Below are 27,724 nucleotides of genomic sequence, written 5' to 3'. Positions count from 1 at the left end.
TCTCCAATATCTCCCAAACGAGCACTGGAAAAGAGGCCAGCAAATTGTATATGAAGGCTAAACCATTGCCAACAATTCAATATGTTGCGCATTAGACGCCGAGGATACAGCAGCTCGGGGGGATAAAACCAGTGCCATATTAAAAACGCATACATGGCTTCGATGCTCTGGCTTCAAGCCAGAAATCCAGCAAACAGTACTTAACATGCCATTTGATAGGGAACACCTTTTCGGTCCTGAAGTTTATTCCACTCTAGGCAAATTAAAAAAGGACACAGAAGCTACAAAGGCTATGGGGGCTCTTCAGTCCCAGGCACACTGGGGCTTTTTTCGCCACCCAAAATATAGAGGAGGATATAGATCATCAGCTACCACTGAGACCTCTACCACACAAGCTAAACATGCCAAAACCTCTTATTCAAGAGGCTCATTCAGAGGATCAGACAGAAGTACCAATAGCAAAGGCAGGAGGAAAAGCACTGCCCCTAGAGTATCACCAATGTCAGGAAAACACTGACTATATGCACCTCCCCAAATCCCAGACCACTCCAATAGGGGGCTGCCTTCAACAGTTTTTCAAAGAATGGACAGATATAACAATGGACCTTTGAGTCCTATCCATTATCTAACAAAGTTACTGTCTGGAGCTCACTTCCCACCTCCATGCAATCCACCTCGCACACCCAGCTTATCTCAAGATCATCTCGCTCTTCTAAAAGAAGAGGTACAATCTCTTCTTCTCAAGGGTGCCGTTGAAGAAGTACTGTTACAATATCAAGGGACAGGAGCATATTCCCTATACTTTCTTATTCCAAAAAAGGACGGGTCTTTAAGACCTATACTAGATCTGCGACCTTTAAACCACTACATACATCAGGACACCTCCATATTGTCACTCTTCAGGATGTCATCCCACTTTTACAACTGGGAAGCTTCATGACAGCTTTAATTTAAAGGACGCTTACTTTCACATACCCCTCCACCCTGCACACCGCAAATACCTAAGATTTTTAGTGGTAGGAACACATTATCAATTCAAAGTGTTCCCTTTTGGAGTCACAACCGCACCCAGGGTATTTACCAAGGGCTTAGCCTTCGTGACAGCGCAACTCAGAAGACATAAAATATATGTATTTCCTTACCTGGACGACTGGCTGATCAAAGCCAGCACGCTATACCTGTGTCAGGCCTACACTCAAATCATAGTAAACCTTCACAAATTATGATTCGCCATCAATTTTCTCATATCCCACTTACAATCTCTTCATGTGCAACCATATCTAGGGGCCGTACTCAAAGCAAAGCAGGGGATAGCATGTCCCAATCCAGCTCATATTCAGACTTTCCACTAACTTCTTCCACAGTTTCAGGAAAATCACAAGAACATAGTAAGGGCTAATGTGCATTTCTTTGGGATGATGGCATCCTGTATTGCCACTGTACCACATGCCAGACTTCACTTGCGTGCACTACAGGAATGTCTATCTCGCCTGTGGTCGCACTCACACGGTCAGCTTCAAGATCTAGTGTTGTTATACCGTCATACATTCTGTTCTCTGCAATGGTGGAACTCTAACAACCTATTAAAAGGTCGGCCTTTTCGAGACCCTGTGCCTCAAATCATTCTAACCACAGACGCATTCCTAACAGGATGGGGTGCTCACCTCCAGGACCTTAGAGTGCAAGGCCTCTGCGATCTCAGTCACCAATCCATGCACATGAGTTACCTAGAGCTTCAAGCAGTATTTCTAGCTCTGAAATCTTTCCTACCTCATCTATTGCATAAAGTTGTCTTAGTCAGGACGTACATCATGACAGTAATGTATTATCTACAAAAACGGGGGACACGGCCATCTCAGTTATCACAACTAGCTCAAATAATATGGAAATGGGCACTTCACCATCATATTCACTTAGTGGCAGAATATCTCCCAGGGACAGACAACGACTTTGCAGACCTGCCCAGCACGATGCACCAATAAGTACACGAATAGGAACCCCACCCACAATTTCTCCAAAAGTACTTCCAAAAGTGGGGTCAGCCACAAATAGACCTTTTTGCAACAGCAGAAAACGCAAAATGCCTAAGCTTCACATCCAAACACCCTCACCCTCTATTCAAAGGCAATGCTCTATGGGTGAAATTGGTCAGGGATATTTGCCTACACTATTGCACCTCTCCCTCTCATTTCATTCCTGGTTCAGAAACTCAGACAGACCTTACTAACCAAGGTATTAGTAGTTCCCACTTGGGCACGTCAGCCATGGTTCACTACACTTCTGGACCTTTCACAAGTTCCTCACGAGAAACTCCCCAACAGACTGGACCTTCTCACACAACTACAAGGTCAGATTAGACATCCAGATCCCAAATCACTCAACCTTGCAATATGGCTCCTGAAGTCATATAGTTGGGTTACCTTAAATTACCCACTGAATGTATGGACATTCTTAAGGAACCTTGTAGACCCACAACTAGAGCCTGTTTATGCAGCCAAATGGAAATGTTTTGTTTGCTACTGTAAATCTAAAGACATTGACCCCATCAAACCTTCTGTGCAAGACATTATTTGCTATTTGCTTCACTTACAAAAAGCAAACTTAGCTTACACTTTCATCAGTTTACATCTTGTAGCTATAGCTGCATACTTACAAAACACACAACATACTTCTTTATTCAAAATACCAGTAATTAAAGCCTTCACAGAAGGCCTTAAAAGAGTAAAGACGCCTTAGCTATCCCCAGTACCGTCCTGGAACCTTAATATTGTGCTCACTAGGCTCATGGGGCCTCCTTTTGAGCCACTTCATTCATGTCCTATTCAGTTCCTATCTTGGAAAGTGGCATTTTTAATTGCTATTACTTCACCCGGATGTGTAAGTGAGCTTCAGGCTTTAACATTGGAAGAACCTTTCTTTCAAATACACAAAGATAAGGTAGTCCTTTGGACAACTTCTAGGTTCCTACTTAGGTGGTTTCTCAATTCTATATCAATCAAACCATTCAGTTGCCAGTTTTCTTTCTGCAGCCTGACTCAGTTGCAGAAAGAGCACTCCACACTCTAGATGTTGAAATGGCACTCATGTACTACATTGACAGGACTAAAGAATTTAGGAAAACTAAACAGCTTTTTGTAGCTTTTTCAATAATGCCACACAAGAGAAATGCAATCTCAAAGAATAGCACAGGTCGGTGGATTGTTAAATGCATACAGACCTGTTATGCTAAAGCAAAAAGACAATTACCGCTAAAGCTAAGAGCACATTATACTAGGAAAAAAGGTGACACAATGGCATTTTTTGGAAACATTCCGTTAGCTGACATTTGAAATTCTGCAACTTGGTCTACACCACATACATTCACTAAGCATTACTGTGTAGCTATACTAGCATGTCAGCAAGCTAATGTAAGACAGGCTTTCCTAAGAATACTTTTTCAGACAACTGCAACTCCCACAGGCTAGCCAGTGCTTTATGGAGTGACTGCTTTACAGTCTATGCACAGTATGTGTATCTACAGCCACACATGCTATTGAACAGAAAATGTTACTTACCCAGTAGACATCTGTTCGTGCCATATAGTGCTGTGGATTCACATGCGCCTTCCGTCCTCCCCAGAAGCCTGTGGCCATTTCAGTTACCTTATACTTGTATATAATAGAATATATATGTACATACACTTCCATGGGCATTTTTTCTACCTATACTTCTCTTACTCTATCCCTCTCACCCACCTACGAGAAAACAGTCTAACAAAGGGCTTGTTGCCCATGCGCAATATCATTGAGAAGGAGGAGCCACTCGATCCTGTGACTCAAAAATTGAAGAAAAACAAGTTGTACCACTCCAAACCTAAAACTAGATGTCAGGAGCATGCACAGCATGTGAATCTAAAGTACTGCACACCACGAACAGATGTCTGAAAGGTAAGTAACATTTTCCTTTCTGCTCATGCAGCTAACAATGAGAGAAAAGATTAGCACCTTCTTTACACAAGGTAAAACAAGATCTACCATTCATACCTCACACATGAAGGGCAATATGACCACCATTCATGCCACATAAAGTGTCACTACAGTTTGATCACTGCCAATTCATCAAGCTTTGAAGGAAAGGTATCTATTGTTAGGGATGAATGATGCGCCCAGCATCACAGGCTGGAGTACTAAGTTGTTAAGGCTAACAGTCCTTCTTGGCCACCTTACCTGCTTCTCACAGTGGGAAGAAAGAGTTATATTTACACATATTACCCAAGGTAGAAAAGATAACCATCAACCATTCCTTACACGGGAAGCAGAAAGTTAGCAGCAAGCCACAACTCGCATTGGAAGGACAAACATACCACACCTCACCCAGAAGTGAGCAAAAGTTAAATAATAACTAGGGGTGGGTGAAAAATTCCACTACACTGGCGGAGTTCATGGAGTTTTGTCCTCTCCACGTTATGCTTTGGAGAGTAGAGTTCTAGCAAATCTCGCCCAACTACTGTGTGGTGGAGTTTTTTCTAGTGTGCAGCTTGCCAACATTAAGTTGGCAAGCAAAAGTGAGAATGTCCATCCCCTAGCATTATATTTGAGTTCTAGAATGCCTTCTGGCAAGATTTCTCAATGCGGGTGGTTGCCGCAGATCGTGACCGTTCGAGTTGAGAAAGCTGTCGCTCGAGTAGAGAATCTACTCGAACGACAGAAAGAAGCAGGGTCCTCTGGCTGCCACGTAGTGCCATTCGTGCGATTTTACAGCGTAGAACAAGTTCACTGTGCTGAAAAATAGCTCAACGTGCTTGAATCCCACCTGCTCCTGGAACTCCATGGAATCTCACAGAGTCTTTATGTAACTCACGGAATTATGTGGAGTGAAACTCTGTTAGTTCCGTCCATCTCTAATAATAACCATGCCTCAACAAGGAGGAAGAAACAATGCCTGTCTGCTCTCTGTGCATCTCAGAGGGCGGAAGCACGATAGGATTATTATTTAATTCTGAAGATTCAGGTGCTATTAGGCCAATTTTTCTTGTTTACTTGCTCCACCTTTTTCTTCATTCTCTCTTATTTTCACAGACCAGAGTCTTACACGCATGATGTGGAACTAGCCACACCATTGGCAGAGGGTAAGCAGACTGTTTACCAGATACGCCTTCACTGTCCCATGTGCCCTGTAGGGAGGTATTTTATTCTGGATGCCTCTCTTCTAAAACATATTTTCTCTGCATCTCATGATCTGTAGCTCTCACTCTGCCCTGGCTAATTTATTAAAAGAAACGTTTGTTATGTAATATATTTACTTTCCTCTATATTATGTAGTATGTTTTGCAAGTCTAGGTTTTAGTTTATTCTGTGCTGAGCCATACTGTACCTATTACTTTCAACTATGTTGCCTCAAATGTTTATTAAGGTTATACTATGCATCGCTTTTCATCTATTGTTATGTAACGTTTGCTATTTTATATGTTATGATTTTCGATTCTATTCTAAAGTATTGTATGTTATGGTATGCTAAATCATGTTCTGTTCTTGTATTGCATGTCACACAATTATCTACTAAAGGTATATTTTGCATGCACCCCTGTCTTATGTTATGCTATCCTGTGTTGTCATGTGCTGTGTTTCTGGCGTGCTACGCTATGTTATCCTATTACTTCATGCAAGTGCCATATCATTCTGTTTTACTGTCATGTTGCTGTCCTGTCCTACATGTTGTGCATATTTTCTGCACTTTGTCATTAGATGTTGTTTTCAGTTATCACAGTGTGCTTTCCTTTTTAGGTCTGGGTTTTCACATCACAGCTGTCGTTCTGACCTGTTGCTCCCAATATACATAAAGAGGGCTTTAGGTCTGCCCTTTTGAACCACTGGCTTTCTTTTACCACCCTATTTCAAACTTTGGCTTCATACTTTGCCAAACTATGTTTTGGCTCAGCCCAGTGGAGTATTTGCCTCACGCCTAATGCTATTGGCTGGTTGGGATACATTCTTCTCCCTCCAAGTGAGTGCTTGCATTGACCTGCATGAGGTGCTACCTTACAACTGCAGAACTCAGTCTGCTCTTCAGGCTTCCTCTTCGCTGTATCGCTCTAGTATGCGAACACTGCATGAGTTAGCAAATCAAACATCAACCTGTTAGTTTTGCCACTGCTCGCATTGTTTGTGTGTTGCAACAGGATATTTCTTATATTCTTTTTTTTCAGTGCTTTAGGTTTGTCAGCAACTTTAATGCTCCTTTCCTGAGCGGATGGGGCAGAGTATGGTGGGGGAAGGTGTGTGTGGTGAATCTGACCATGCATTATCCCCTCAACAAGCTGGGCCCACACAAAGCCTTCACACAGTTCTAGGCTATTGATAGGCATTACCATGGCACAGTGGTGGTGGACTTTAGCCACTTTTTGTGTCCAGTGGATTTTAGGTGGAGTCTTAGACTCTTGCTGGATCTAGGGTCACAGTGTCATAGTGGGCAGTCCCTTACACTTCTACCCAGAGAAGGTCACGTGCTGTGTGGAGTCTGCCCGCAGGCCTGCATCAAGTCCATATATAATCAGGTATTCAAACCATCTATGTGTTAAAGTCATCCACAAGCCTGTAGTTACATATATAAACCTTCATTAAAGAAGTCTATAAGTGTCTATTAACGTCACCTATAGCTCTTTATTATATCTGTCTATATGTCAGTATTAAGGACCTCCAGATGCCTGTATTAAAGCCATCTCTCTAAATACCTATGTTAAAGCCATCTACAGACATACATTTAAGGCATCCATTAGCCTGTATTAAAACATCTGTAGTTCATAATGAAAGGCATCCATGGCTTTCATTAAAGTCTATAGGCTTTGCGAAAGCCATGCACAGGTAACTCAGAACCTGTTTTAAAGCCATCTATAGATCTGCATTAAAGTAATGTATAAATCATGTGGTGCCACCAATAGGTGTGTATTCAAGTAATTTAACATTTTTAAATGTATTTCTTGAAATCTCCTAGTGGTCTGTATTAAATATTAAGACCCGTATTTATACTTTTTTAGCACTGCATTTGCGCCGCTTTTTGACGCAAAAGCGGCGCTTCAAAAGTATAAATACGGGCCTAAAGCTCTGTGGAGGTCTAAGTTAATGCCAACTATATGTCTTTTTAACCTTCACTTTTAGTTGCATATGGATCATCTGTATTAAAGTCAGCCGTAGGCCCGTGTGAAAGCAAAGTACAGATATATATTAAAGGCTTCTATGGATCACTATTACTGCACTCAATAGGTACCTGATTAGGTCATCTCAAAGCCTGTAGTAAAACCATTATAGATATGTATTATTGGCATTTTATGGTGGTAAAGTCATCTGTGGACCTGTATTAAAAGACATCTTTAGGAATGTGTACCATTTAAAGGTGTGTAATAAAGCCATAAATAGGTGTGTATAAAAGTTTTTGCATGTTTTTATTTTAAATTAATCCATAGTCATTTTAGATGCAAGTATTTAAGCCATCAATACACTGGCATTAAAGTAATCTGTGATTTTTACACGCCTATATTTGGCCTTAATAAAAATCACCTATAGAGCTGTATTAATGTCATCTTCAGTCTTGTATTAAAGATATATGTCTGTCTGTAATAAAAGCATCTATATGTCCGTTATAAAGTCAGCTATAGATCTGCATTAAATCTACCTCTAGGTCACTCTTAAAGGCATAACAGATGCCTTTATTATAAGCCCATATATTGTTTTAATAGATGCTTTCAGAAGTTATTTATATAGAGCTATGGATTGCCCCTTAATGGCTTATATACAACTTTAATATACACCCAAAGATGGCTAAACTGAAGGCATATATGTGATTTACATACACACCATTTATAAGTGTGGTTTGAGGCAATCTAGAGATCTTTCAAGCTGTCTACAGGTCTATAATTAAGTCATCTAAATGTTTTATGAGAGTTAACTCTAGGCCTGTATTAAAGGCATTTAAAGTAGGAACGCATTAAACGTATTTAAGCCACCTGTAGATCTCTAATTAATTCTTCTTAAGTCCTCTATTAAAGAAATCTACTAGTCTCCATTTAACGTCACCTGTAGGTCTCGATTAAAGTCATCTGAAGGTGTTTGTTAACACGATAAAGGCTTGCATTAGAGCCATTTAGTGAGCTGCATAAAGTAACCTAAAGATTTACGTTAAAGTAAACTATGCACCTGTTTTATGGTAGTCTATATGCCTATATTCAGGCCATCTACAACAAACTTTTAAAGCCGCCTATAAATCTGTATTAAGCCATCATTAGGTCTGCATTACAGCTAAATAAAAGCCAGCATTGATCCATTTTATGACATGCATATAAAGGATGGTAATAAAATACCTTGGCTGGCTTTCGTATAAATTTATGTGTTATAGCCTGCACAATACAAGCAAATCTATAGGACTTTCTTCAACACAATTAAATATCTGTGTCAAGGCAATCCAGAACCCTATGTTAAAGCCATATATAGGTTTATGTTAAAATCATAAAATGGTAATTAAAGTAATCTAAGTGTCTTTATTAATTGTGAACGATAGCTCTGTACTTCATGCCATCTATAGACCAGCATTAAATCTATTGAAGCCATAATGGGACCCCATTTCAGATTTAAATAGATCACTTTTACATTAATTTACAGCCCAGTTTTGAAGGCACTATAGGGCTTTGTCTGTGTTAAACAAATATATACATAGTTTAAAGCCACCTAGAGTTCTGCTTTAACGCCGCCCAGTGACCTGTTTTAAAGTTGTGTGTACAGCTACATGAAAGGCACCTGTACGTCTCTATCAGAAACATCTATTGCTATATAGCAAACCTCATAGATGAGTCTCAAAACCATCTATAGGCCAGTGGTAATGTCATCTAAATATATTCTTTAATCTGCAAACCACTATTACAGGTGCCTCTATGCGTGTATTAAAGGCATCTCTAGGGCTGCATTAACAAGTCCCACATGCCTGTATTAACTTTATCTTCATATTTTTTTTAATAAAACCATTTATGGGCCGGCATTAAACGCTCCACAGGACTCTAGTGAAGCCATCTACGGGCCTAAATCCATCTGTATATATTTTTTTTAAGTAATTTATAGGCCTTTTACTAAAATCTGCATTAAAGTCTTTTAACAGTTCATTTTTTATTAAAGTAAACTGTGGGTCTATATTCCTCACCCCTGGGCCTGCTCAACTAACATTGACATTTTGTCTGGTCGTCCTGGGTTGTCCTTCTTTTGTCTGTCTGGCTGACATTCTGTACACACTGTCACCCACACAGATTCCAGGCAGGCGCTGCTGTTCATTTTTCCTCCTAGCTTCTCTTCTACCCCTTTCTCATGTTACATGTTTGTTGAGCTCAGCTCCCATCTCTCCTTAATCTGTCCTATTTTTTCAGTCTGTTTTTCGTTATACTCTCGGTTGGCCAGTCTGTCCATCGTCCTTAGGGTCTCCACACTCCATAAAACGTGCATGTTTCAGGCAGACTCTGTCCTTCAGGTTCACCTTCTAGCCTTTGTATCTCTCTTCTCTTACTCTGGCAGTCCTTTTGTCTAGCAGTCTGTACACATTGTGACACTCGCATATATGAATATGACCTTATTGTTCAGGATTGCCTTATGTCTTCTTTTTTACTACTCTGTTTTGGTTGGGCTGTCCATCTTTGTAAAAGTCTGAGCACACTATAACCCTTACAGGTCCCAGGCAGACCCTCTTTGCAGAGCTTAAGGGAGCTGCTGAGTCTGGTTGGGACTTTTCCTCCCGGTGGTTCGTAGGCTCAAGTGCAGGCCGAGCCACACTCACCGACACACGGACCAGTACCATAGTACCTGTCGATCTCAATGCCATTCTGTGTCGGGTCGAGCAGCTGTTGGCTACCTTCCATGGCATGCTGGGTAAGTGCCTGGCCTTTGACCTTCTTCCAGACTTCCTGCAGATATTGTGCATGTGTCACGGGGCCAACTCAGACTGCCTCCTTTGTTAAAAAACAATGAAACCCTAGACATTACATTCTTCAAATAACAGCAGAGAGTCTTAGGGCCATATGTACGAACACATTTTCCCATAAGGACAGAATTGGTAAAACCCTTTGCTACATCTGGCTCTTAGTCCCATCTGGCTTAAACTGTGATAGTTAAGCTCCAGTAAACAGTGATTAGTGTTATGGAGTCACCTGCTAACACTACAGTTAATCACAACTAGTGAATTCTTGAGACCTGCGGTGCATGAAACGCAGGCTCTCAGCTCCTTTCTCCATCTTTGACTTTTTGCTTATCTTGTTTTGAACCTAGGCAACACAGAGAGAGCAGAGAAGTTTAAGAATATTGTGAGCCAACGCAAGGAAGCCATCCATGCCATTCTCTGGGACGACTCTGTGGGTTCCTGGCTAGACTTCGATCTGAAGACCCGAACAAGGAGGAATGCGTTTTACCCCAGTAATCTGTCTCCGCTGTGGGCAGACTGCATGCCCGACCCAAGCTTTGTTGAGAGAGTGGTGCAATACTTGGAGGTCAGACAGCTCTTTCCACAACCCTGAATATTGCGTCATGTGACTAGCGGAACATACACAGGATGTGCTGCTGGATGTCACAGGGTGGGAGTCTGAATGCCTCTTGTCAAGCAAGCCCCTCTCATGTGGTAGCTATCCCAAGGGAAATGTGACTCCTGGTTGTGGAACAGCTCTGCTCCCATTGGCAGGATTTCTAAAAACTCTAATTCAGGGTTTTATTTAGCAGTTTTCACTCAGGTTACATATATCTTACAGATCTTAGACAGTAGACCTGTCCATCACACTGCATAGACCTTGGAGGTACGTCATGCAAGTCCTACATGGTGCTGAGCACTGTGCCTCAGATTACAAATTTTACAAGATGAGTGCTCAGAAAGTATAGTAATGCTGAGTAATGAGGCAAGTAAATCCGAACTTCAGGCGGTGGGTGCTAACACTTCAAGCAATGAGCGGGACAAGTATTCCAAGCAATTTAGGAGGAGCTATCCTCATAAATAATTTAAGAGAAATAAATTACGACTGTGCCATTTACACACATTAGACATATCCAATACAATTACAACAAGCATGCTTTTGTGGATTTTACACTGTTCGTAGGCTAGTGATCTGTGAAAAGGAGCTTGATTGCACTGACAAGTTAAAAGCAGCTTTTACAGCTTTTAATGCCTAGCACAGATGAGTTATTTCAAGACAACAACCCTTTCAGCTAATTCTCCGATTCCTTCTGTGAAAGAACAGTTTCGCTAGGTTTGCAATGCTAAATATTTCAGAAGTAAAACACTCCTAACAGATTGTTGACTGAAGGTGCATCTCTAGTTTACACATTGGGATTCTGCAAAATATTTATGTTTGAGGCTGTCCTTATGTGCAGGTCTTACAGTGTTAGGCTTGGTGGGTAATCATATGTTAAGTTGAAGGGGCGTGGCTGGCAAGTCACAGGTTCAACGCCTGAAATAACCTTCCAGCCTCCTGAGATTAAACGTTTGCCAGTGAGTTACTAATATTGCTGCTTGAAATTTGCCATATCTGTGCTTTACCTAAAATGAAATTATTGTTAGCAAGCCGCTTTGAGCAGTTCTCATTTATCTAGCATAATTGAGGTAGATCTGGGTAAAAATGTACCACATTGTTAGGGAAGAGCTATCAAAAACTATCTACCTTGAGCTATCTTTTGTAGGAGATGTTATCAGCAGAGGTGCCAGCCTAAAATGTGGAGGTCTAGCTGGACAGCATATGCAATTATTTTTGGGAAAGTTTCCAATGCCAAGTCTCCATGGAAGTTTGGACTGAAGAACACAATCAAATTGAAAGAAGAGTTCAAGTAATAGCTGGACCCGTAATCCATTTGAATCCAATTTGTAGTTTTCAAATCGTCCAGTGTGGAAACCAGTGCTGCCTCAGTGACACAACCATACCAGAATCTCTTTTGGTATTCTGAGACAGGATTATTTTCTTCAATGAATGGAGAACTATGTCTTGAGGCAAGTTGTCAATCTTTTTACCTAGAAGCAGTGGGTTATTGGCTGGCTGATAGAAGGAGCTGTTGGTTGAAGAGTTGTTTGTTTGAGGGAGGGATTATGTAAGACATTTAACATTCATTTGGTAAAATGGCTTTATCTAAGGAGTTGTTGATAGTTCTGACAGGACTAGCTCAGAGTATGTTCTTGAATATATGAGCAGGACATGGCTCTGCTGGTGATCACTGTGGCCTGCAAGATATTGCACCCTTGATGAGGTCTTGTGTGCTCATGAGGTAAAAGGTGAGTAACTGTGACTGTTTTAATGTTTCATTTTCTACTGGACTGTGCTGCACTGCTGGAATTGTGACTGAGCAGTGGAGATGGAAGGGGGCTCAAACTGCCCGAAGGGTTAAAGTAAAGCAGGTGTGCCATACATACTGCAAGGGTCAGTGGCACGCCCTCTGTTGTGCTGTCAAGGCATCAGAATGTGATAAGATACTAGCACTTCGGGTACTGTGGCGTGATGACCCTTTTTCTTCTGAACTCCTTTAGGGGGGACTGTTGTTTCTGATCTCAAGATCCTTTGACAGCTCTCCTAGCTCAGGTATTGTCTCATGTTCAGGTGCAGGTCAGCTCTTCAGGAGATATGGCAGGTCTCACTCAAGCAAGTTAGGTATCAGGTATTGTGGGCTTTCCTTGCTCCAGTCAGCTTTTCTTCCTTCTTAATCCTGTTTTGTTCTTCAAAAGAAAACGAAATTAAACATCCACGGCGCTTACCATTTGTAGAGTGAGCTGTGACTATACATCGCACACCTACAGGAATAGACATGGTCAGTGATTGGGAGGAATATATATATTTAGTCCAATGATTATACATTTAGAGAAAAAACGTACATTAGTTTAGTACTGATGCATTGATAGATACTTCTAACCACAGATTCCTCACCTTAGAATATTCTCTAGGCTTCAGACAGAGGTACTGCTCAAGATTTTGCAGATTCAGTTTGCCAGTAGGTGGCATATCGATCAGCTCCGGGTCAGAATCATCAGTCGAAAGTGATGTCTCAGTGCCCATATAAGCATCACCCCGTGCGCTCACATCACTTCCTTTCTTTCTGTGCCAAAAGTACATATCCAGGGAGCTACTTTGGTCTTTTTTTACCAACTTTTTAAACATTTATGTTGACTGTTTTGAGCTATTGCTCCCAGCGTGCAATGGACAGGACCCTGCAAAATCGACAGGGTTTAAACCTTGTGAAGAATGTCACAGATGAACGTCTGATCCCCACTTGGTCTGTCTCTGGTGCCTCGGGTCAGGTCATGATCCAAAGGCCTGTGTCAAGTTCAAGTCGATGCACAGCAAAGCAATTCACGCGTGGGCATTTAAATTCCTGGCGGTGCAGCAGAAGAAAGCTCTGTGGCATTCCCGGTCCTGTTTCTAGGGGTAGATTGTGGGGCTGCTCTCAGAGCCATTCCCATGGTCGATTGTCTTCATGTTCCAAGTCCCCTTTTTCCAAGTTGAGTAAGACCATGAAGCACAAGACGTTGTTGAAGTTTTCTTCAGCTTCCCCATCTAAATGCTGTGCTTCTAGGCCCTGTTCCGGCACGCCACCTGTGGAGTGGGCGTCCGGGCCCATTCCACATTACTTCCAGTTTCCTGGACTGATGGTCGCCAAACTAAAAGAATGTTACTACACTATTCACACCACTTTTGGGCCACCGACTCCCTTCAGTGTGCCTTCCGCCCCCATGGAGCTGAGAGGTTCCTTGGCTGGGTTAATCCCTGGTTGGTCCGCCCTCAACACCAGCAGGGTCCTCTGGATCCACCCCTGGATTCGGACTGACGTTGTCATAAGTACCTTCTTCCACCCCGGTCCCTTCCCATCCATCTCCATCCCTGACACCACCGGTGCCACTTGACAACGAGCTAGCCTGCACCACCCCTGCGCTGTTCAACTTCAATGCCACCACTGTCCATAAGTCCTTTCTTCCTGAAGAGGGGGATGAGGAGGAAGGGTTTGGTCCCCTATAGAAAGACCGTGAGCCAGAAAAGAAATGGTATGAGGAAATGTGGCATCAGGGAAATCTTTCTGATTTGATACAGATATTGGAGGGGATTGCACAAGATCTGCATTGATGGCTGACAAACTGTGATTGGTCAAACCGCAGACCCTTGTCCCTTCCCCACCCGAAACTGACAGTGATTCCTGACGCATCACTTCTGAGTTGAGGAGGCCACGAGGGGGAGGTGCAGACCAGAGGTCTATGGTCTCCGACAGAGTCCCAGCTCCACATCAGCCTGATGGAGCTGAGGGCGATTCATTTGGCATTGAAGGCCTTCCTTCCATCCCTCAAAGGAAAGTTGGTTCAGGAGTTCACAGACAGCACCACCACCATGTGGTATTGCAACAAACAAGGTGGGCTAAGGAGGTGGAGCCTGTACCAGGAAGCTCTGCGCGTCTGGACTTGGCTGGAGGAACAGGACATTTTCCTGGTTGTGCAGTACCTGGCAGGCTCTCTGAACACTGTGGGACAAGGTATCTTCCACTTATGGGGAGAACCTTGACATGATCTGTTTGCCACCACCAAGAATGTGCAATATCAGCACTTCTGTGCATTGGAGTTTCCAAAGTGGCTCCTGCTCTGAGACACATTCTGACTCAAGTGGACTTCGGGACTCCAGTACGTCTTTCTGCAGATACCATTTCTTCCCCCAGTTCTAAAGAAGATCTGGACCAACCGGGCCCAAGACATTCTAATGGCTCCAGATTGGGCACAGAGGGTATGGTATCATGGCCTCCTGATTATGAGTATCGGTCCTCTGATCAGGCTGACCCTTTAGGAGGATCCTTGTTATCTGATGGCCATTTTGGCTTTCTAGCAGTTGCCGGATCATCCCTCCTAGCTCAAGTCACCTGTAGTGACCTGTTTTCTGAAAGGTTTCAACACTTGTTCCCTTTTACCCCTTTCGTGATGCCCCAGTGGGACCTCAATTGTGTGCTCAATTTTCTCATGTGTTTATCTTTCAAGCCACTACAACACTTTTCTCCAAGGCTCTTGAATATTAAAATTGTTTTCATAGTGACCATTCAATCGAGCAAGAGGTTACATGAGCTTTACGCTCTCTCGGTTCACTCTCCATACACCAGTTGTTTTCCTGACAGACTGATTATTTGGGCGTGTGCCTCTTTCGTGCCAAAATTTGTCACCCCATTTCATGTTGGTGAGAGCATCACTCCATCTGGAGGAGAGACTGCATCACCTGGAACCAAAGAGAGCTCACTCTTTTTACATTGCTTCTACTAAAGACCAGTGGGTGGACAGTCAGCTTTTTATCAAGTTTACTGGAGTGAAATAGGGCAAGCCTGTGCAGAAGGGGACCATCTTTTGATCGATTGTACTCTGCATTAAAGCGCCTTTGTTAACTCATTTGCTTCAGAACCTTTGATACTTAGGGCCAGATTTATACTTTTTTTGCGCCGCATTTATGTAATTTTTTTATGCAAAAGCGGTGCAAACTTACAAAATGTAATTGTATTTTGTAAGTTTGTGTTGCTTTTGCGTTAAAAAAATGACGCAAATGAGGTACTAAAAAAGTATAAATATGGGTCTTAGAGATTTACTTTTTTAGGTCTGGTTTCACAGCCCAGCTGTTGCTGGACCTTATGTGGTCAACAGAAAAATAGCTTTAAGAAATACAGTAGAGAGGGGCTTTAGCTCCACCCACACATTGTTTAACTTGAGTTCAGCATGTAAGTTGGCAGATGTTGTGTGCTGCTACCACGAAATAGTGCTTGTTGCACTTCTGTTAGGTCCTTGGTGTGTTCACCCAACAAAATGTAAATATTTATACGTTTGCAAGATAAAGGCCCTGCCACTATGCTGGAATAGTATTGGCTAAGAATATTGCTCCATTAACCAGCAGCAGTATAACTGGTACAAGCATCATGACATGCTCTCAATGCTCATTAACTAGAGGACAGACCATGTTGTGATTCTTAGCCTACAGTGCCAGCTCTGAGCTTACGCTGCCCCCTTTGCAATCTGCCAATTTTCCTCACCAGTGGTAGCTAAAGATCTTTGAAAGTGGCGGGGTATGATATTTCCCCCCGAATTCCAGAAAGCTAAGTGAGTAAACAGACGACTTCTAGATGTTTTCGGTGATAGTGCGACTTCACCTCCGGAGAACCTCATGCAGTGGCCAGCATACCCTCCATACCATGACTGCTAGGTCTCTTATGCCAAAAATTGCAATTAATATGTCAGTATCACCATTTTGCTATGGTGCACCCCATATACCAAGAGTTGCAAGCAGCGCATCAAGGTCAGCATTTTGCCATGCTTAAAATCTCCCATTTATAAGCCATTAGTGTCATCTTTCATAAGGCAGTGCTTCCCACTACACAATTGCAAGCATATCACACGTACACTCTTGCATTCTCACACTCACAGACACACTCATTGTTTTACTCACTCACTCAGTTTCACACAATCTCGCACACACATTCTCTCAATATATATCCTGCTGTCTGTGGTACACTTGTTCAGTCTGTCTCTCACACACACACACACACACACTCTCTCTCTCTCTCTCTCTCTCTCTGTCACTCATCCTCACTTTATTTTAATTTTCTTGTGTTGTGAGTACAGGATAATTGATGTACCGGTTTGAGTGCGGGTCAACAGTGTGCCCATGTGAGTTCGGGCAGACGATTGTGCATATGTGAGTGCTGGGTAAACAGTGAGAGTGAAGTCTGAGCTGTGAGAGTGACTGGTGACCGGACTGCCCCTGTGAGAGCAGGGCAAACAGTGTGCTGCTGTCAGTGTTATAAGTGTATGCTGTGCAGTGTCCTCTTTTGAGAGCAGTGTGAGTGCAAGTAGAGCTGTGCGAGTGATGGGAGAGAGCAGTGCTGTGTGAGTGTTTTGACTCCTGTTTTTCCTATATCAATAAGATGTAATGCTTTCTTGGTATTATCACTTGCTTGGTGTCCCAAGATAAAGGCTGCTTTAGTCGGATGGATGAGCTCCTCTTATCATTTTCAAAGGCATAGGGATGCAAATGTAGTGAATATTTGTACGTCAACATTAAATGAGGATAAAGGGCGGTAAGAAATGCAGTTACTTGGGTCTTCCCCAGCTCACCCCTTCTGTATCATTTCCATTTATACCTAATGCAAGAGTCATGTGTGCCCTGGAGAAGTGAGAATAATTCCACTCCAGTGAGTGTGTATGCCGCCAGGCATCTATAAGGCCCACTTCCTCTATCCGGGATCTGTCTTACAGAGATAGTAGCACTGACCTTCCACAGCTCGTGCCATCTGTGTCCATTTTGCTATCCCAATCCCTTATAGGATCAGAGCTGGTGACCATGCTGTCAAAGTGTATATGTCAGTTAGGAAGTGTTCCTGCCCCTGGTTGGGGCGATAGACTGACCCCAGCATTAGGGGTGACCCTCAGAGCGAGCCCAGCAAGTCTACCTAGCGTCCCGCTTTATCTCAACAGACTGATCCTACTATCAATGGGCATCATGAATGTACCAGTATTCCCTCCTCTCCTGGCTTTTCACCAGAGGAAAGGTATTGTAGGCAAAAGCGTTTGGACCACATGCATGGCCAATCATGTCACAGGAGGTGGGTCTTCTGGAGGAATGCTATATCATTTTGGAGAGTAATCAGCTTCTGTAACACAGATCATCTCTTGCAGGGGTTTTTAAGGTACCTCACATAATATGCAGTTACATAGGTAGTAAATATCGGCCTAGGTCTATTATGTCTGTATAGCAGCGTGTGTCTCCATAGCTCTAGTTACCAGTGTGGATACGACCCTAATTCCCTCCGCCCTCCCCATCCCACCCACAACAGAACATGAAAACAAAATCAAACAAACTGATAAACCCACCCAGCTCAGGGTGTTCAACCGTGTCCATTCCCAAGCCACATATGGGCTGGATTACCTCTATCTGGGTAGCGAGTGAAAGGCCTCTGTCAGCTCCGGCTTAGTCTCCTCTCTCCCTTTACATGAAGCGATGTTTCTTGTCTGTGTTGGAAAGTTCCCCACCTAGAAGTCCATTTCCTGCACTGTCAGTGACAATGTCAGTACTGGGTGTTCGGAAGGCACCCTGCTGTATCACTAGTGAGGTTCAGTGGAGTGTGCTTCAGGCACATCCGAGGAGAAGGAGCCCCCGCTCACTCTCTGTACTGTGCGAGGGCCACCTTGCATTCTGCCAGGTGGTCTTCTCTGCTCGTGGACATCCATCTGGTTTTGCTTGCTTTCAACCTCCATACCGGAATATGGGGCCGCAGGAGCTCATCCGGCCTACCTTGATTGTCATCCAGCTATAGAATTTCGAGGAGTCGGCAGGCTTCTTTAAGCAATTTAATTGTTTGACGCTTTCCCCTCCATTATTCTGTCTTATGTGTTCTTTAAGAAAGGTGGTGACGGAGCGGAAGGCCCTTCGCTTAGCTAACACGACTGCAGACAGATCTTGGAATTTTTGGAGAGATTCCCCATTGTAGCTCATCAAGTGTCCACCCCCCTTCTGCTTCCATAATGATGAAAACACACAAGGGTGTCTGGGCCAGTCTGTGAATTCTGGGACAGCAGGCCTGCTCTATGTGCTCGATGGATGCAGAGAGGTTCTGAGTCATGTTCATCCAAGTGCATTGCAGCAAGACCCTGGATATATTGCTTGATGTCATTACCTACTCTCCCCGGGGGTACTCCCCGTTCGATAGCTGGCGCACCTGGATTGGTTTTCTAGGTCTTCCTGTTTTTCTTGCATCTGTAGAACAACTTGGTCCAATAGGTCGATCAATTGAGCGCAGTATTCTTCGAGGTCTAGACATCTCTCATCCTGAGCTGATTCCATGAAGTTGACTCTGGTCCACGTCATCCAGGTCTCTACGGACTTCGGCAAGGCTCTGCTTCAGGTCAGTCAGCACAGAGACAATTTCCTTCATGGCGTCTGTGAACATTTGGGTCATAAAGCTCTTGGTGAGCTTCTCATCCTTGCTGAGTGGGTATTCAGTGTTGTCCTGGCCCTCATTTAGTTGCATTTTTTATGCTTTCACTCTGCCGCCCTCATGCTTGTTTGTTGTGGCTTGGAGGCGCTCTTTAATTGTGCCATCCCTTTTTTATCTGTTGGAGGCCATGATGAGTCTCAGCATCTAACCCCACTGGTGGCAGGGCCTCAGCTCCTTTGATGCATTCTCAGCCGGAGGTGGTGGGAGAACTCAAGAGTCTAATAGCACTCCTACTGTATTTCAGATGATGGAGGGCCTTATAGAATTTGATCCTCGACCCAATGCTCCCTGGCTGTGTTCTACGGTTAGCAGGCAGAGAGAATATCTCTAGATTCTCAGGGATGAAAAGGTGCACGCTTACAGCTGCTGTTTCTAGAAGCGTGTGAACATTGTCCTGTGGCTGACAGTGCAGGCCTCCTCTAAAGAAGACTGTCCCAATCAGCCTCCACCTTGTGCCTCGCTGTCACCACCTGTACGCTTCCTCACCCTCTATTTTAGAGAGCCACAAAGCAGCCCATTGATATGTTCCGGTGTCGCCTCTTGTGGTGCCAGGGAATAGCAGGATCCGCAGCACCTTTGCGTCTCCCGTCATCCAGAGAGCACACATTGGGTGGGCCAGTGTGGCGAGCTGCCCCCCGCTGAATGTCATGGGTCTCGGGCCAGTGTACTCTGGGACTCTTCCCGGGTCGGTGAATGCTCTATAGTTCACGGGCCCCAGGTGCCTGGTTCTAAGGTGTCAGCTGTAGGGGGATCGACGAGTCCCCTCCGCCCACCTGTCCTGCAGGCTCAGACTGTCTTCCTGTCCCTACCTAAACGAGGGCTGTCTGTGCACCGTCTGCCCTGGCTGCTCCTCCGGCAGTTCAGCCTCTCTCCGTGTCAGGCTGCTCCTCACTTTGGTTCGGGCAACCCCCGACTGCCTAAGGACTCACTCAGGGGCACCTGGACTTCATCTGTGGGCTGGAACGCCCCTGCTAACACCGCCTAGGGTGGGGCGGGCGCTATTACCCGCGTCGAAGAAGGAGCTCTGTAACTTCACCACCATTGCCTTCTCGGACTTTTGCCACGCCTGTCTCATCACTTTAAAGAACACTACCTCATGTCCACAAACCAGTCCCCCCCTTCTCAGATAACTGACTGTGTCTTCGCCTTTGACCATGAAAAGTTCTCCGCTGCTTTTTCACTAGGGTGGTCCTGTATAAATAGTAGGACCCCATATTACGTAACAGTGTACCTCGTTGCTTTCGTATAAATAACGCATAGATACATTGTGCACCGTATCTGCTGTCTCCACTTCTTTGTTTAAGGCTCAAATATCACATTTTTTACTACAACCCCACATTTAAATTCCTAGAGCGATGGGGATGGGAGGGGCTGTGGTGTATGAGCTGGGTAAGAAGCCTTCTGTGTTAGACGGAACTACCTCAGACATCTGCAGCTTCGTAATAGCGTACCGCGTTCTGAAACAGTTCTTGCTTCCAGAGTATCTTTTGAAAGAAGTATGCTGTGAATTCAAAGGCACTTCAGCTCAGAAACCTGCATACACCCCTTACCCCAGTTCCACCTTCGTGTTCAGGACCTGCTATAAACACGCAGTGCAATCATGGGGCTTGGTTGCTTCTTACATCAGGAATTGGGTAATTCTTTTCAATAGAGACTTGCCCCCGTCTGCAGAGTAAACCTGCTATCCGTACTTTCTGGATACAAAGGCCTATATTTATACTTTTTTAGCGCCGAATTTGCGTCGTTTTTTGACTCAAAATCGGCACAATCTTCCCAAATTCCATTATATTTTGGAAGTTTGCGCTGCTTTTGGGTCAATAATCGACGCAAATGCGGCGCTAAAAAAGTATAAATATGGACTAAGTGTGGTTTGTACTCCCAGTTCTCGTTAAGAGAATGTCAAGGAGAGTAAATCACCAACAGGAAAGAATACACACAACCACGGCATAAGCCTGGTGGGTTACATCTTTTGCTCTACCAAAACCACAGGGTGCCCATGTACATCCCATGGGAGGCGGTTTTAATATGATATTCGGGGTACGGTGGCTGGATGATACCCAAGGGTCTTAAGACCAGGACAGTCCAGGCCACAAAATCATGCTGGCTCTGCAGCTAGGCTCAACTGGTGAGCGAAGGAGACAAAAATGCTGCCATTTTGAAGTGGATGTTTAAACCTAGAGCAGGCAGATATTTTACAGTTCAGCGGCAAGAACTGGCCATGATCCAAAGATGTTTTGCTAGATCTCTAATTAGTCTGTAATGGCAGTATTAATCTATGAAAGAACCAAATTGGTCACAGGAGTGGCTACTTCTGTTTGCTGACTAACACGGAAACTACCTTTGAGACCAGGGAGGTTAGAAACCTTCATCAGAGACCATGTCTCGCAATCAGAGGGTAGAGATATACTTTCTGCGGGAGGATTGCCAAAGGGGTAGGACCTGAGGGGATATGACACAATGTTTTATATGTTATTGACTCAACCTAAAATGTGCTCATCTGTCTTTGACAAGTTCACAGATTAATGACCCTCGTTTTCTCCAATAGAAGACCAATGCACTGTCCTACAAGAATGGTCTTCCCACCTCATTGGAAGAATCTGGGCAGCAGTGGGACTTACCGAATGCCTGGCCGCCCCTCCAGCACATGGTCATTGAGGGTAAGACTGCTACTCCTCATTTGCCATGAGGAGGCGCTAGTTCACCACGGTCTTCCACTTGGTGAGCAGTGTAGTACAGTGGTGGTAGTGTTACTTTTAAATTAGGAATATGAGTCATTACATTTAATGCAGCCACTTTACTCAGATTCAATACCCCAGTACCCTGTGCCTAAACAAACAGAGCCTATCAGCATTTCGCTCAGGTATTCCCAGCAGAGAGCTGCAAATAACCAGAAGATCACAGATTCAATCGCACTCATGGCTCGCTACTATTTAAAGGGGTGAGGTGGGGGGTTGACGTGCGGCATGCGGGGTGGGGGAAGCCGGGGGTGTAGAACATTTAATTAAGAAAGAAAGAAAGAAAGAAAGAAAGAAAGAAAGAAAGAAAACACTTACCTCTTGCTCCAGCTGCAAGCACAGACTCCCAGCCTGCCCTGCGGCCAACCCTGACGCTGCTCAGAGCAGCGTCAGGATTGGCATCTTGTTGCCGGGCTGGAGAGAGCCTACTGCACATGTGTGTTTGGCTTGCCCGAGATGGCCGGCCAAACACACATGCGCTCTGAGGGGAGTGCTCTGTGCACTCTCCTCCGTGGCTGTAATCCCCAATGCCCGCCCCTTTCACCACAAAGGGATAATAAACTTAGTTTATTATCCCTTCGAGATGAAAGGATTGTAGCTTCTGCTGCTGGCGAGGGGGCGACTCTCCGCCCTAATGGAGGAGCTGCCCCTGTTCAATTGTACCAAAGACTGACTCCATCTTCCATTATTCAGAGGACTCAAAACGAGTAACATTCAGAAGAGGTAACATAAACCTCTGTTTTTCACATTAAGACATGCTGAGGGACCATATTACTGATGTAGCAATTGGTCTCAGACCACATATGGGGCCATATGTATGAATCCTTTTGCCGCTTTCAAAAAGTCAGATTCACCACAAAAATAACCTTTTGGCATATCAGAAAACCAGTTAGTGGTTTGGTAACACTTTACAGAATTGCAATTTGGGTTAGCTACTACATATCTATATGCAGCACACTTAGAGGAAAAACGAGTAGAAATATGCTATTTCTCCTCATTGTGCCTCTCTTACACCTCCTCTGGGGAGGAGTAGGCTTTTGATGCATTCCCAGATTTGCACCTTGTTGCAAATCTGGGAATGTCAAATGTCATAGGAGTTACGTGGGAACACCCACCATAACATCCATGGCACGCCTCCCATCACAGTATGAGGCAATGCAGTGACTTGAGCTGTGTTGCCTCATTCTGTGTCTCCAAGGCCATGAAAAGCCACTCAGAGTGGCATTATGTGGCCTTGTAGATCTGGCCCTGGAGTGTGCGCCACAGGAGTGTCATAAAAGTAACACTCCTGTGGCACACTGGGATTTGGAAATAAAACCCTGGATTTCCAGTATTTGGTAATGGTGGTGCTTCAGATAGTGTGTCATTGGTGGTGTATTGGTGGTTTCTAGGGTTGCAGCTTTGGTGGTGGAAGTTTGATATTAGCAGTATTGGTGGCTTTGCTGAAGCATCCACATATAACCATGTCATCATGATGCTTTTCCATTAACAATTGAACAGTTGCAAAAACATGATGTAACATATGCCGTAAAACTGTGTTGCCGATGTACTAAACACTACTTAACGCTGTGAGCATTGCACACTAAAATATGTTGCACTGAAACGAATGCCAAACTATGACAAAATGTAAAGTTAAAAAAAGCGAATAGACAGATTTATGGAAAAAAAAATGACGCTTTTCCATTATCATTTTGAAATAGGTTAACGCCAAAACGTTATCCGGTGTGATAAACAAAAAACAAACGGGGCCAAATTAGGGTCAGGCTCACCGTGACCCAAAATGAAAACATTAAAAAAATGCCTACTGCAGAAACTAGAAGGGAAACAAATGTTTAGTATAGAATTCATGATTGAGACAAAAAAACAGAATATGGCAAAACATATAATGGCTGAGACTACTTTGGATACATAAAATAATCCCTCATGTATTGGAATGCACGCACTCCATAGGAGGCAGAATGATATGCCAGACCTCCCAATAGCATGAAGGTGAGAGGGAAAACATCTCTGGGCTGATCTAGAGTGTTATTGCCAATTTTTATAGCCATTGGTAGAACCGGGCTGATTTAAATAAGCCAATGGATGAAGGGGCTGACGCAAAGCCCTCTATTTACATTGTCAGTAAAACAGAGCTTCTTCTTTCTGAACCAGGTCTAGCCAAGTCGAGCTCTCAGAAGGGACGGGACATCGCATTGAAGCTTGCCCAGGAGTGGGTCAGGAGCAACTATGCAGCATATGAGAAATACAATGCCATGTTTGAGAAGGTAAGGCAACCTGTCTCGTCAATGTACAGGGGCGTAGCTTGGTATCAGTATGATTGGTGGTGGGGGTGGAGGTGTTAGCTTCAGGTATCTGACCATCACGCTGGCAAATGATGTTAAAATACATAGTACAACAAGCAGGACACACAAGAGGCTGTTAAGGGGCAGGGGAAAAGGGAGATGAATGTGTATTGATAGGTGTACTAAGTGAGAGAATGTGCATTTAGTGAAATAACCAAAAAATGTTAAGTCTTTCCATACAGAGAAAGGGAGAGAGTTTATGACAGACACATCACCATACCCGACTAAAAGCACCTGCACTCAAGTATTTATCACAAAATACATTTATATGGGGGGGTGGTGTAACACCCCCAGCCCCTTAAGCTAAGTCCCTGTCAACAGACCCCACCCAAACCAGAAAACCAATGTCTTCACACTGGAGTACGAATGCCCTTTGCTTGATTCATTGTGGGGCAGTGGTGCTTTTCAGTGTCGAGTACTGTGAATCCATGGTGCCAACTTTGCTTTCAAAATCTTTTGCATAGCCCTAGCTAATTACAAGCGAGCACAAATCGCTCCATCTCGTGTTGTAATCTCTCTTTGGGCTTCAAACCAAACCCATGTCACGTCAGTTTCTTTCATTGGTTCATGATCTTGCCTTTTAAAATCTGCTTGCTTTCATTAGTGAAAGGCATGCATAAGTCATGCCTTTTCTGGTGTTTAGCCCTCCTCAAGCGCTGCCACCAAGTACTGAAAACATACAAGGCTCCACGTTTTCCGTCTGGTTTCTGGACTACTTTTTCTCTTTTTTCGCAGCGCGATATCGCTGGGCAGAAGTCGATCGCTTTGCATGACATCGATCCTGGTACATAGTTAATTGCACTTTTGCCGGTTACATGGATAATTGCACTTTTGCCGATAAGTTTCACTACGAGTGAACTTTTATTTCCCTTTGTGTCTCTGCTTTGCACTGATGGCATTCGTCAGCTTGCTTATGTGAAACTTTTACTTTTCAGTTTATATGGCAAGAAAAGTCCAGTTAGTTATGTGAAAATGTTTTATTTTCATTTTCAATTTATGTGGCAAGAAAAGTCTGGTTAGGAGTTTACAATGCTAATTGCTCTAACTCAGGCAAACGCGAGACTGGTTGCATTGCAAATGCTTGTTGTTTTGAGTTACGTAAATGAGTTACTAAGCCTCCTCCAACTCCTTATTTCTTTTGTGCCTGAAGAGATATGTGCTCCCAAGCTGTTAGTGTCTATATTCCTATAAATGCTGATTTTTGGACTTGAGACACTTTTATATTTATTTACTTAAATATATTGAAGGTATATTGAAAACCGCACTCAGTGCATCTTCAGTGTTAGAATTCCAGGCTGTCGTTAAAAACGCTAGTTTTCTCAGTTGTCTTATTTTTAAAGCGTCAATTGTTATTTTTATTTTTATTGGGCTTGGCTGATCCAGACCGCCTGTCTCAACTGGAAAGTGTTTGGTGGAAGATGCGAGCGCTAGAATGTAGCGTTAAGGCCAGCCCAAAGCTGCTGAATTTGGACCTGGGGAGGGGAACCAGGCTCGCCATGCTTGACCACGACTTGCTCTGCCGTCAAACCTTTGGGATCCATGATCCTGGTGGTGGCAGTGGTCTCCTGGCAGTCCGACCTCCAGCATTGTAATCTGGTGGCCTGACCACCAGGATTGTGGTGGTTTGACTGCCACTGCATACTCATAATTAGACTCTTAACCTCTCCATACCTAACAAAGAATAAACATTTTTTTTAAATCACGTGTCCTTGTGGAATGTAACTGGTGCTCATGTAAAGCATGCCGCTTCAATACCTTTGGGTCTAGTTTCCGCTATATAGTACTGCAAAAAAATAATAAAGGCAGACATGCTGTGCTGAGTCAATGCATTTCCCTCACAAAGGGTCTGTCTCAGGAGGCTGCAAGAAGCAGGTAGCGCGTCCTCCCTCAGTGTCAGGAAGACGTGGCAGTGCCTTACCCTTATGTTTAACGGCAGGGGGAAGACGCAGCAGTACAAAATAAGCTCATAATCCCAGTTAGAATTATTTTTGTCTCCCCTTACATCTGCCACTAAAGAACCTAGGTGTTATTTACAAGAAGCCTGCACCACTGGCTGATTACTTTTTTTAGACGCTCCGTTGGTGCAGGTCTTTGAAATGATATCTATGAGGTGATGGAAAGCCACACGGCGCGGCTTTGCATAGCCTCATAGATATGGAGCAAGGCAGCGCAAGGCGCTGCGTTGCCTTACGCTGCATCAAGGAGGCATTGCGGTAGTTGTTCTCACACAACACCCGTGGAGTTTTTACGCTTCCCCAGACTTACAAAATCATGTAAATCTGGGGCAGCGCCAAAACCTTATGCCTCCCCAGAGCAGGTGTAACTAGTAGAAACATTTTCATTTTTCCTCGAACAAGGAAAACACCTACATGGATTGTTTTTGTGCAGGAAGGTGTCCCTTCCTGCACAAAAACAATCGTGCTACAACGCATACACCCTTGCACCATGGTGCAGGGGTGCCTGTGTTAGCGCTAGGCACCAAATTGTGCACTGGGTGAAAAGGCAGGAATGAACCATACCCCGTAAATGCAGTACATTTCTGCCCTTCTGATTTGGCGTAATCTTTGTAAACGAGGCCCCCGATATTTAAGGCTCTTATTCCTGTTTCTTTAAGGTAGGGTGAAGCGCACCTTTAAAAAAAAAAAAGTCAAGCACATTTTAAACAGGATCAACTCTGTCTTCTTTAAATTTGTTGAGAGATGTAACTACATAGCCAGCTTGTTCATCTGATTAAAGTGAACTATTTTTTTGTATTCTTTTACGCTTTTCACACTGAAGATTAACTTCTGTGTTTTATTTGATTTACTTCATGTTTCTGCTCCTGGTAGAGGGCCTTCCACTGTATAAAAAAAATAAAAAAGTGGGGTAGCGGCTGTTTTTAAAACTATCTACTTTCACGTGATTTCATGAGTGAGATTTAGTTGAGATTAAGAGTAGGGATTTTGGGGGAAACCCTATTTCTAGATTACATTGTAAACTCGTTTTATGTGCATTTATATTAATCTGCGCCTGGCTGCCGAAGTGCAATAATGGACAGGTAACACCGAGAACATGGTGGGAGTAGGTGGTTGGAAGAATGTTGAATTGCAGTCCTTCCTAAGTGGGAAGCTTTTTGGTGCCATTCATAAATGACCATAGTGGTGCTCTAGTCTGGTCGTGGGTCGCAGCATGTAGGTAAACTGCACTGGTAAAAGGAATTAGAAATAAAATATATGCAATTCACAATTTATTGCTGTGCTTGATGTTATGTTATTGGTCATTTGTAGAGTGCACCTACACCAAAGTTTAATGGCACCCGCAAACCTATCACTTACGTATACCTCTAACCAGTAGTCATTGAAAAGGTGGATTATTAAAAGTTTCCTAAAAGTAGCGATGATTCCGAATTCAAATGCAGAGGCAGAGAATTCCATGTTTCGGCACTAGCAGTTGAAAAAGAACTAACAGCAAAAGTCAAAATTTTTGCTCCGAGTACAACCAATAGGCATTGACAAGTAGATCTTAAAGCTCAAGAAGGCTTATACATCTGGGGCCAGATTTATTTTTGCGTCGCCCTTGCACCAGGCTAAGGGGCGAAGGGAGGCGCAAAAGTGAGCTTTATCAAGCAACATAAGGCCACCTTGTGTGGTCCTGCATGATTTGATAAAATTAGAGTAGGGCAAGCAGCGCAAAA

General features: G+C 43.7%; 1 protein-coding gene across 2 annotated transcripts in view; it reads left to right on the top strand.

The window, feature by feature from the left end:
* Positions 1-27,724, top strand: part of TREH (trehalase) — a 131,637-nt gene that overhangs the window by 75,470 nt on the left and 28,443 nt on the right. Inside the window, exons 10-14 of one of the 2 annotated variants that reach the window (XM_069224786.1) lie at positions 5,058-5,107; positions 9,681-9,878; positions 10,275-10,492; positions 21,520-21,631; positions 23,861-23,973. In XM_069224786.1, the coding sequence (XP_069080887.1) occupies positions 5,058-5,107; positions 9,681-9,878; positions 10,275-10,492; positions 21,520-21,631; positions 23,861-23,973 (691 nt within the window). The remainder of the gene's footprint in view (positions 1-5,057; positions 5,108-9,680; positions 9,879-10,274; positions 10,493-21,519; positions 21,632-23,860; positions 23,974-27,724) is intronic. The other variant, XM_069224787.1, reaches the window with a different exon arrangement.

The sequence above is a fragment of the Pleurodeles waltl genome, chromosome 3_1, assembly GCF_031143425.1.
Source record: "Pleurodeles waltl isolate 20211129_DDA chromosome 3_1, aPleWal1.hap1.20221129, whole genome shotgun sequence".
Lineage (NCBI taxonomy): Eukaryota > Metazoa > Chordata > Amphibia > Caudata > Salamandridae > Pleurodeles > Pleurodeles waltl.
The sequence above is the reverse complement of the archived record's forward strand: the minus strand, read 5'-3'. Positions and strand labels throughout refer to the sequence as shown.